The sequence below is a fragment of the Prionailurus viverrinus genome, chromosome A1 (assembly GCF_022837055.1).
Source record: "Prionailurus viverrinus isolate Anna chromosome A1, UM_Priviv_1.0, whole genome shotgun sequence".
Taxonomy (NCBI): domain Eukaryota; kingdom Metazoa; phylum Chordata; class Mammalia; order Carnivora; family Felidae; genus Prionailurus; species Prionailurus viverrinus.
Window position 1 is genome coordinate 206,920,977 of NC_062561.1, and position 12,307 is coordinate 206,933,283.

Here is a 12,307-nt window from a genome sequence, read left to right on the forward strand (position 1 = left end):
TGGTAGAGGTCCAGAATCATGATTTCTCTCACTTGTTCATTCTAAAATACAGAACTTGTCAGAAGGCATTATAGAAATTTTCAGAGGAATGTGATGATCAGAGATATTCAAATAATTAGTGTCTCTCATGATATGACTGTCTTATTTCTGAGCCAGTTTTGACATTCCTACTAAAAATACATCCTCTACATCTTTAGTTTGGAGAACACTGTGATTATATGGCCATTAGTGCGATATTCTATATCTTTTTAAACTCACAGTAAATATACCACATTTCATCACTAGGTCTGTGGCTTCCCAGGCATGTGCATATTTTTCTTGACATAACATGTTCTGTGAGCTTATTTTCACTGGGCATTGTAGAGTATCTATTGGTATGAGATCCAGTCAACAAGGTTTCAGTCATGGCTACACAATCATATTTACCACTGTCGTTAAGGTTGAAAATTCATTAATAGCCTAGCTACTCATCTTTTCAGTCTGTGCATTTATATATAGATATCTAAGACCATTTGTAATTTGTTTCAGGTCCTTTTAGCTTCCATGCCATTTTATCTTATATTTTTTGTACTGATTTTATCATCTCTTAGCATGAAGCTTAATACAATATGCACCTTCTTGCTCCTTTGGATTTTTTAATTGTTTTTTTTTAATTGTTATTGTTTGTTTGTTTGATTTGCTCCTTTGGATTCTTGGGAAGTATGCCCTGCATGCTGACCTCCCTTTTTCTCCACATTTTCTCTTCATCTGACCCAGAGACATCCAGAGCACCTCTGCATCTAACTTGTAATGTTCTCTCTTATGGCTCATTGCCTCCCTCTTCCATTTTTCTAGTCTTCCACAGGTTTTCCTAATTTGGGATCACTTCGTGTTTTTCATGATTCTAGACATTAATGCTTGTTGTTGTTGGCTTTTTTTCTTTCTTGCCAGAAGAAATTCATCCTAACCTGTTTTGAAAGTTAAAATGACTCCAGAAAAACACCTTCAGTGTGATCCCTTCCCTTCAGCCCTTACCTAGTATCAAATAGCTCTCACCTAGTATCACTGTGAGGTTTGCAGCGTAGGGCCCAATTTTTTTGTGGCTATCACAGATTCAGGTTGCCACTAAAATAAAATAAATACATGAGAAAGTTATTGCCTTGTAGCTCCTCTGTTCCCTTACCTGAGATATAAGTAATATTTGCCAAGTGAAAACAAAGACATTGTCACCCAAGGATGAGTTCTTATCCTTGTCTGAGCTTTAAAATAAAAGTTTTCAGAATTATAAAGTAGAAAGGGTATAGGGCAGAGAAAGCAACCTTTTAAAACAAAGTTCAAATCAATAATAACATTTCCTAGCCTCTATTTTCCTGCTAATGACTGAAGACATGTACTAATTAGAGAAGCCTCAAGTGTCTGGGTTTCTAGATGAACCAGATGGTGCTGCCTAAGAACTATGCTTAGCGCCAGCCAGAGGTCTGGGTTGTTCTTAACTACCTTTCCTCCATCTTGAGCATATTTAAACTTAAATATGCTCACTGCTTTGCACTGAGACTTTTTCTTTGTTCTTTATTTTCTGTCTTCCCCACTTCTGATTTCAGGAGGAACATTTCTGCCATTGTTAGTGAGTGTTCTTGTGAGCTTTTTACTTTTTTTCTTTACAGCCTCATTTTATTCATCTCTTTCTTTTCAGATTTCTTTTAGCTCTTATGTTATCACCTGATCTCACTAGACTTGTTTCCCCCACTTTGGTTCTTCCTTACTGTTCTTTCTCAAAATCACACAAAGCCTGCACAGAAGGCTTCAGTCCCTTCGATAGCTAGCATTAAGATAGTTCTGCCTCTTCAGTTTTTTAAAACTTTTCACAGATTGTCTGAAAACATATGTTTTCTTCTTTTGGTTTGTACTTCAAATATTTTCTTCCTTTGCTATTAACTCTGCTAACCAACTCTAAGAAAGCTTTGAGTTTTGTATAGAAATTTTCAGTACTGTGGAGTGTTGATACTGTTTTGACAAATGCTGTACTTGCATTTTCTACGATGTGAAAATCACTTCTATTAGGATGACAAAGCATAGAACTGATGACACTCAACCAGATTCCTGCTTTTCGTCAGTTGTTTTACCAGAACACGTTCTTTCATCCTATTTGTTGTGAAAGTCATGATGTCGTTACCCTTGGTAAAGAAACTTTGTCTTACCTTGATGTTTTTTGTCAAAACTTTCTTTATTGGAATCAGAAGAAAAGTGACTGGTTCCCATCAGCATTTCTAGCTTAAGTGATAAATGTTATTATTTTCCTTTATGTTTCTTGTTCCTGCTGAAGGATAAAGGCTGGGAGACCAATTAGGAAGCTGCTACAATAATTCAAGCACAAGATATGAGGGTCTGGACTTTTGGAACAGCATTAGTCGTGGAGAATAATTGGCATTATCTTTAAAAAAGTAGACAAAAGAGTTTCCTTAATTCATTTCATAAAGTTGTAAGTGCTTTTAGAGTTTAGAAATCACAGTTTTGTTTTATTTTTGTTTTTTGAGTCTCCCTGTTTTTTTTTTGTTTTTTTTTTTTAATGTGTCCTTTTGGTACATGTCTAACTAATTAAGGGATTTATGACATCCTCCATTTATGTATTCTCTGGTTTGGGAAACTAATTACTTAGTTTCCATTGTATCTTTAAAAACCTAAGTTTTTCACCCCTTGATTATCAAAATAAAATGAAAAGAAATAACTTGTACTGTTACTCAGATAATAATTATTAACATTTCTGTGTATTTCCTTTCTGTTTTTTGTGGGTAGAGAGACAATTATGCCAAAGAGCATATCTATAAATAGTTATTTATACAAAATCTTACTTTTTATTAAGCATTAACTTATGACATGTCATTAAGTATTATGAAAGCGTAATATTGATATATCATGTGGATGTACCCTATGTATTTTACCGTTATCCTGTTGTTGACGATTTAGGTTGTTTCCAGCTCATTCTTACTGTAACAAGTGGTATGGCCAATATTTTATTGAATACTAAGTCTTCATATATATCCTCAGGGTTAATGGGTTAATGTATAAAAAAAATTGTTTAAGTCCCAAAACTCTTTGAAGGCTTGAGTTGAATAAGTATAAAGATGTGAATTAGCCCTAACGGCTAAAAGTTCCAAGTACTTGAAGAAGTAGCATAATGCTTAGCTGCTCTGCATTTCCGGTATCTACTCCTCTTTACCTGGTCACCACCCTGAGTGGGAACTACCGGAGCATAGAGAAGTTTTTGAGGGAAGGTACAGATTACAGTGATGGGGAGTCCCCTAGCCTCCCTCTAACTCATTTTCAGATGAATGCAGTTGTGCATCTCTACCCATTATTTCAGCTTGGATGCCCATATGTTTACTGACTCCTCCTTGGAGTTTTTGTTTGATTTTTATTAAGATCCTTCTAATTATCATTAAAGATAGCTTTTATCTACCACGTTCTGTTTTTCTCAGCTATTTGGGAGCAGTGCGTAATAACCAAAATGATTCTTGTGATTCCTGGTTTGCTTTCATTGGAAGGAGGAGTGTGGCGTGGGCATACAGGGTAGAATAGCATAAAGAGTGCTACTTGACCTCAAAGACCTCTGGAGAGTTCAGTTCTTAGTTCAGGAGGCACGTTTCATACAGGTCACTTTGCGCAAGTTAGTTCATTTAAGGAAATCGTTCTTTGCTTTGGATATGACATCTACTAAGCTAAGCACCCAACAGTCTTCAAGGTAATATTTTTTCTTGGCACCAGAAAGATAGTTCTTTGACCCCAACAACATTGACCTTAGTTTGACCTTAGTTTTTCTTGATCCTGGTTATTCTGAGGTTCTTTTTATGTTGACGTAAAGATACTGTTTCATTTGTCCTTTTTTCCCCCAGCTGACATCTATTTTTTTAATGTTTATTTATTTATTTTTATTTTTTCTAAATACAATTTATTGTCAAATTAGTTAATATACAGTGTATACAATGTGCCCTTCATTTGTCCTTTTTAAAATGAATTATAAAGTAGCAGACTAACTAGGAGCGTTTCATGCTGCTATATAATGCCCTTTTGCTCTGTAAATGACTTTAATTCTAATCACATTGAGCATTTCTAGTCATTAGTTAATATTTTCCTTTTTGAATTTTCATATCGAAATTAATGATCTGTCTTTAAAATTGTTTCAGCAGTTGCAGTTCTATCACGATCCTAGGATGCTAATAACAAATAATTAAAAACTGTTACAGATAGCATTTGTATCTATATTTAAAAAGCTTTTCAATTGACCAAGCAGATGTTGTTACAGATTTTTGTCTTTGATATGATAAATCTCCCATTAATTTTGGAAATCAGGGTTTAAGGGATGTGCTTTCAAGTTTTCCATAGTTGAGCTGCAATTTGTGAAAGTTCAAGCAGCTGTACTGGGAAACCATTTGACAACTTTGTAACTGAGGCTCTTTTAGGCAGAGACTAAGTTCTGGAGCTTTATGTTCTGTATTTTATGTTCAGACACATGTATTTGAATTTCTTCTTTTTTGTGGGTCCAGAAGTGTCTGTGTGTAGTGTATTCTCTCTCTTTTGTATACATGCATATATATGTATGTTTATACATATATGTTCTCTTTTACATACATACACACATATATATGCACACACACCTACATACATACACATATGCGTGTGTGTATGTGTATTTTACATTGTATATCCAACCTAAGTTGGAGATAAAGATGCATGGACTTTTTTCAAAATGGAAAATTTTTCAGTTTAAGCTCTCACTAATTAATTTATTTTCTCTTGGCCTAGGTGGAAGAAATTGTGGATATTGGATCATTTGCCCCAGAAGACATCCATATTCCTAAGATTTATGTACATCGCCTTATAAAGGGAGAAAAATATGAGAAAAGGATTGAGGTAATTGACTTAGTTTCTTTGTTAGAATTTATGAATCTGATTATCAGAGATTATGTGCCCCTGGGGCCATTCCAGATGATAGGAAATTAAAGCTGAATGGAAAGTCCTGCTTTGGATCTTAGTAGGAGCTTCTCATGTGTCCATCCTAAGGGGACATGATCATCTATGTTATTGTCCAGCCCATTAGTGCCTTGTGTTTACGAAAGTGTGTATCACCAAGGTACATGATTCTCTAGGCTGTGTCTTCCAGGCTTCTGTAACTGTCCTAATTTATTACACTGCATAGTTTTGGCTGGCCGTTCTACAGGGTAGGGAAGGCTTTAGCCCTGCTGGACTCTTAGTGTTTGATTATTCAGAAATGTCTATCAATCTTAAAGTTGCTTTGCAGTATATAAAGTCCAGAAAGTCATTCCCCTCAGTGTTGGGCTCTGGGCAGCTGGGTGGATATGAGATCATGGCAAGGGGTAGGCAAGGGGTAGGCATCAGGGGCATTGGAGATGTTCTAAGGCTACTGAGAGCATGAAGAATGCTCAGCTGGACCAAAAGTGGTATCAAAATTCATAATTATTTAGGATTCAGCAACAGAATAGACATGCAGCGGGAGATACTGGGGAATCAGAGATACCCTCTACCTTGCATCAAACAGAAAGACATTTTGCAATCTAAAACTAAGTTCAGGGGACTAAGAAGAGAGGATGTGGGACATTTGCAAATAGCAAACCAGAGTCTATGTCAAGAAGATTTAGTAATGGAAATAGTTTCCTGGCTGGTTTTTGGATGTTTTTATGATTTCTTTGATGCGCTTGTAGCAAAACCAGTCCAGACTCTTCAGGTGGAAATACGCAATTGGCAATAGCGACACCTGGTAAACACATTCTGACAGCCCGGCAAAAACAGAGTCCCAAGGTCTGTTCCTTGTTCTTTGCTCTGGCTCAATCCTTGAGCACCTGAGAAGAATTCAGCTGTAGAAGTCTTAAGACTAATAGTAGTAGCAGTCAGTGTGACGGCAACAGAGGGATTACTTGCTTCAAAAAGACAGAACCGATACATCTTTCTCTTCAAACAGATCTGGCCTCTTTCACTTCTTAAAATCAAATACCACCCATGGTATTCTTTAAAAAAAAAAAAAAAAACCAACTCTGTTCTATTGTAGATTTGCCTCATAGTTTTAGTAAAGGGAGAGACCTACGTTTTTTCCCAATAAAATTTTAGATTTCGGCAGTGATAAAATACAGGGTATACCTCAATCATGAATAATTTCTGTTTATTTTAAAGCGTTTATCAGTCCGGAAAGAGGAAGATGTAAAAGCCAAATCCGGTAAACCTGGAGATAATGTAAGGGAACGTATCATCAAGCGGGCAGCTCTTGAATTTGAGGATGGCATGTATGGTATCCTTTCTCTTTCTGGGACTGGGCAGAGACCTAGCCTTCACTTTTTCTTGTCTTTTTTTAAAATTGCTTTTAATGTTTATTTTTTTATTTTGAAATAAAGGGAGAGAGAGAGAGTGCACATGTGCAGGGGAGGGATGGAGAGAGGGAGAGAGAAAATCCCAAATAGGCTCAGTGCTGTTAGCACAGAGCCCAAGGTGGGGATGGAACCCACGAACCATGAGATCATGACCTGAGCTGAAACCAAGAGTCAGACCTTTAACCAACTGATCCACTCAGAAGCACCTCCCTCACTTTTTCTATATTCATCAGGTGCCTAGGCCTCCTGCATAGTGATTCTTTTCTTGTCCATTGTAATTTTTAAAACAATGGATAAATTTTTACAAAATGTGGCATATAACGTAAAGATATCAAGATATATGAAATTAGAATTATGATCTGTTTGCCTTCTTAAAGCAAAATGGCAACTAAAATTTGCTTAGCTTTTTTCTAATATACAATGGATTTCAGTACAATTTGGCATTTGGCTAAAGGTTATTGGGAAAAGAGATTACCCAAGATGAAGGTTTCAAATCTCTGAAGTACTAGTTATAACAGTGCTATTTACTTTTTCTGTGTTCTGACATTTGCATACTCATTGAAACATAAGATTCAACTTCTTAACAACCGCTTGTTTCCTTTGCAAAGATCCCATGAGCGTACCCTTTTATGTCTAATGCTTTGTAAGGGTATTCAATGGACAGTGCAAATTCTGCTTTAGATACTTTGTCAAAAAAAGAGATAGGTTGAGATAATGTAGTACAATTATTATTCAGATTAAAAAAAATTTGCTTAGTGTTTATTTTTGAGAGAGAGCGAGAGTGCAAGCAGGGGAGGGGCAGAGAGAGAGGGAGACACAGAATCCGAAGCAGATTTCAGGCTTTGAGCTGTCAGCACAGAGCCCTACATGGGGCTTGAACCCACGAACCACAAGATCATGACCTGAGTTGAAGTTGGATACTCAACTGATTGAGCCACGCAGGTGTCCCTTATTATTCATATTTTGGATGTGAGAGCCTCTTCACCATTTTGCTAGTTTTCAGTACATCAAACATTGAACTATATAATTCATACAGTTACAGTTACAAACAAATAGTGTTTGATAAAATTAGTATTTGTTGAATGGCCTTACTTAAAGGCCTAGGACAGGAGGAACTAGAAACATGACAAGAGTCTACATTCTGCGAGCTTCCCTGTCCATGAATATCATCTTTCAGACTGATACTGACTGGGAAAACTTTCTTTTTACCCCCACCACCTCATTTTTCTCTGTTTTCCAGTTGATGCCCTGTGTTATGGTGAGAGTTCACATAGGAGAGTGGAATATAATAGTGCCTCCTTTTCAGCTCCTCTATCAGCAGGATATAGAGCCAACCAAGTTAACTTAGCAGGTAAAAGCTAGGCCCTGGGATTTCTTTCTTTTTTTTATTTATTTATTTATTTATTTTTTAACGTTTATTTATTTTTGAGACAGAGAGAGACAGAGCATGAACAGGGGAGGGGCAGAGAGAGAGGGAGACACAGAATCTGAAACAGGCTGCGGGCTCTGAGCGGTCAGCACAGAGCCCGACGCGGGGCTCGAACTCATGGACTGTGAGATCATGACCTGAGCCATGAGATCATGACCTGAGCTTAACCGACCAAGCCACCCAGGCACCCCATAGGCCCTGGGATTTCTTCTCCCCTCCAGCCATTTGGTTACCCATTGATATTTAAATACTTCCTGTATGATAACACTTAATTTTAGATACTAATGGCTTCTAGGTGTTCTTTATTCACCGTTACTCTATTACCTATGAAAAATATTTGCAAGTCAGTTCATATAAATGGTCTTCCCATATCACCTGCTCTTTCTCAACCCAGAGTACATAGACCTCTTTACCCCTGGCATTCGACCCACTAAAAAGTATTGAAGAATACTCCTCCTGTGTCACGTCCTGAAAAAATTATAGAATACAATGAAAGCATTTACGTAGAAGCATTGTAGTGTAGGTTGCCTTTATCTGAAAATACTCACTCCTAATGGAAATAATATCTCAATGTGGTCTGTACATCACTGTGAGAAATAAAGTACAAACTATGCTAGCTTGTGATTTGTAGATGAGTTAAGTAGCTATTGTCATAGCTTCATCGAGTTCCTGTGTCTGTGAGCAGTGACCTGGTTCATGGAGTCATCCTGCCCCCCTCGCAGTCTGTAACACAGCAGCACATACAAACTTTATTTTTTCCGGCTCTGATTCACAAAGATCTCACTGTTACTGGAATCTCATCAGAGTGCTGTCATCCTCTGCACTAATTCTGGCTTGCGTGTGGTGGTCGAGGAGAGCATGGACAGCAGTTCCAGGCACAGTGTATCTCTGATCTGAGGAGCCTGCTTGTGTTGAGAGGCAAGATTAAATCTACACCATCACATACAAATCGGGACCCAGTTTTGGTCATTTGAGGAAGAAGATTCAATACTCAGCTACTCTTTATATGGTCTCAATTATATTCGCTAAAACTTACACGCCTCCCCCTTCTTTTATGTCCTAGAGAAGATTCACTTAACAATGAATGTTATCTCAGTGACCCAAAGGAATCGTTACAGTTTTGGGCAGACATTGGTATTGTCAGAAAACTTCTTTTTAGTTTAAAAATGATAGCCCTTTTTGAGAATATTAAATCATTATTTTTAGTTGGAGTTTTAAATAGTGAAAATTGCTTTTAAACAAAGGTCAAGCCATGTTTAATAATATATCAGTCATAATAAGTAGTAATAACATCAGTTCAAGTTTGCTAAGCACATTAATGAATATAAAATATGCCTTACAATAAAAATGACCTCTTGGCTAGTCTTCTGAAGCCACTACTTTGTTATCTTTATGGGAAAGCATATTAATGTTATTGAAATTAGAAATTTTCTTTTTTTAAAAAATTAGAGGGGCGCCTGGGTGGCTCAGTCAGTTGGGCGTCCGACTTCGGCTCAGGTCATGATCTCGCGGTCCTTGAGTTCGAGCCCCGCGTCCGGCTCTGTGCTGACAGCTCAGAGCCTGGCGCCTGTTTCGGATTCTGTGTCTCCCTCTCTCTCTGACCTTCTCCGATTCATGCTCTGTCTCTCTCTGTCTCAAAAATGAATAAACGCTAAAAAAAAAAAAAATTAGAAAATAGTGCCTCAAGGATGATGGGAGAATGTAGTCAGTGATTATATTCAGAGCAAGTGCCTTTAGAATTGAGAAGTTCAGGTTTATATATGTAGGAGATTTATGGCATAATCTCTTTACCTGTTTTGCAGTGGACCTTAACATCTTTTTTCCCCAGCTAATTTGGGCATAGGAATCCCGCTTCTGGCCAGCAACTTTATCAGCCCAAATATCACAGTTCATCTGCAAAGTGAAAATGGAATCCTGGGTTTGGTAAGACCAAAATTAAAGTTTTCTTTATCCAGTCTCGATGGAGAGTGAAGTAGTCTATACAAGGAAATCTTCTGAGAGTTGTTAGCTTAAAGTTCCCCACCTTATTTTTTATATTTTTAACATCATAATAAAATATTTCCCCCCATAAAACAGTGGTAATTGTGAGCATGTAGTGTTGTATTTCATGTAGGAGATGGTAGTTCCCTGACTATGTGAGCTTTCTGACTGCTCCTCTTATGTTAGCTTGTCATTGTCTACCTCCCCTAGTGTACCTGCCTCAGAGAGACCTCACAGTGTCCAGTTTAGATAACTATTTCTAACTTTTGTGTGGTTGGACAAGATAATGAAGGTCATTAAAAATTCTGTATTATTATAATGATCAATAAGATTCTGGATGAGTAACTGAAAAGTAAGGTTTTTACTTGAGGAACGGGGACATTTTTTGACAGTTGATGAATTTCAAAAATTCATCTCACCTAATTGTCATTTCAAGGTCAGGTTGTTCGAAAGGGAAGAATTTTTCTCTTCCTCAAGATTAATCTTCCAGATGAGCTCAATATTCTCATAGAATTTGTGCATACTTTTTATTCACTATTATAATATTAAGAAATACTTTTGCTTCCTGGATGACATTTTTTGTATATAATATTAACTGTGGCAGAGGTTATTTATAGTTTGGCCAATTTATAAGATTTTTAATCTTCTGTTCTCAGTAGATCTTAACTGTTAGTGCAATAAAAACTGTCCATATATAAGATGTATATCCAGTCTTTAAAACATGAATAATGATCATGAGCATACAGTTGACATAATCGAGGCAGTAATCTTGACCAATTTCAAAAGCACAAAACTTACATGAGTCTGAATAAAAGCAGATTCATATTACATCAAAGACTCACATATCTTCAAAATGTGATTATTTATAGAGTGACTAGTTCCCTCATTTTGAAGACAAGGTGTATATTACCCATGGTCAATGTTTGAAGGAAAATTTACATAGTCCTAAAACATTAGTTGCCACTTCAGTTTATTTAAATGATATATGTTTGGTCCCTCTTTTTGAAAGTATGTTAGAATTTCCTCATTTTTGGTTCTGTCTTGTGCCTTTTTCCCCTATTTCTATTTCCTCCTCTTTTGTTTACTATATGTTATGTTATTAAAGTACTCACCCGATTGAAGTAATATAGAGGTGCCTTGTAAAAACACATACAAAATTAAAAAGCAAAATTGAGAGTAATCAGGCAAAGGAAAAATAAAAGCTTCACAACTTAGGTGTTGTGAGAGATAAGGTTAGGACTCCAAATTAGGGTTGTTAGATGCTGCACACCAAAAAATATGAAACTTTGCCTCAGATACTTCCAGTCCAGTAGGCAGCCATTTTGTTTATAGTCACTGATTACTACCAGGAAGATTTATGGATAACATCGGTTGCATAATAGGTACTAAATAATTACTTTTTGTTTTACTGACCTATATTTCTAATAGCTTAACATTTCTTTCAAACTTTGGTAATTTTTAGGAAATAGTTTTTGTTTATCACAGTTATTAGTGTAGGAAAGACTAATCAATAGAAGAAACAGCCATGAAAACATTGGAATTATTTTTAAAAGGTTCACCTCGAGTCTTTTGATAGTAATTTCCCAACGTTTTTAGAGAAGTCATTTATATTACAATTTTAGTGTATGATTCAGTGAAGAACTTCTTTTACTAATTGAACTTGTGCTTTGACAGGGTCCATACCCGCTACAAAATGAAGTTGATGCAGATCTAATCAATGCAGGTAAACTCCTTCATTACGTGATTTTCCAATGTTGTTAATTTAGGGTTTTTTTGGCAAATAAGAGTAAGGAGTTGGGCTTGATTCTTTATCTTTTCTTGGAGAGTGCTCCACTGTGTTTTTCACTGAGGAGGGGAGAGAGGACTTCCTAATCTTTTCTTTGTCTGGTGTGCTTATCGTCTCTTGTTTAGGGAAGAATAAGATAAGGGAGAAATTGTAGGTGGGGTTACATATAGTGGCAAGAGCTTTGGTGGGTAGATCAGTCAGGGTCCTGGCTGTATGTATAGAGCACTCCCAAATAGGGTAACGAATAGAATTAAAGGAAAGAACAGTTTACAAGGGTATGAACAAGACTGAGGGAAACCAGGAAAGGATGGTGAAGCACCACAGGGAGTTATTGTCACCCCGAGGCCTTAAGGGACAGTAGTGGGAGAGGGCCACCTAATAGGAGCAATGGTCTTGGATAGAGAAACAGCCATCTTGCAGAAATCTGGGTGAGGGATGGAGGCTCTTCTTCTGGAATCTTCTGCTTGTGCCTTCCATTGGCCAATCCTAGGTTGAAATATGTCTGCCTTTTTATGATGGGATGACAAGTGGATCCATCTAGGCAAAAGGAAAGATCTGGCACACTGGGGTTTTTGTTCTGAGCAATATTTACTGTCCCCCTAGTTGTCATTGGAGTAGGAGAGCATTCTTCAAGAGTTCAAGGGTGCTGAATGATGTACTCTGCCACTCAGTGTGACCCAGTGATGTGCGTAATGGAGTTTTTTTGAACTGGGACTCAACCTGTCTTTATTCCCATATGCATATGCTTTGCCTTTT

The 12,307-nt window shown here is 37.0% G+C and overlaps 1 protein-coding gene across 1 annotated transcript in view; it reads left to right on the forward strand.

Annotated features, from left to right (window-relative positions):
- OXCT1 (3-oxoacid CoA-transferase 1) overlaps positions 1-12,307 on the forward strand; it is a 137,988-nt gene that overhangs the window by 60,257 nt on the left and 65,424 nt on the right. The window contains exons 8-11 of the mRNA XM_047860143.1: positions 4,780-4,887; positions 6,163-6,277; positions 9,614-9,708; positions 11,440-11,488. Coding sequence (XP_047716099.1) covers positions 4,780-4,887; positions 6,163-6,277; positions 9,614-9,708; positions 11,440-11,488 — 367 coding nt within the window. The remainder of the gene's footprint in view (positions 1-4,779; positions 4,888-6,162; positions 6,278-9,613; positions 9,709-11,439; positions 11,489-12,307) is intronic.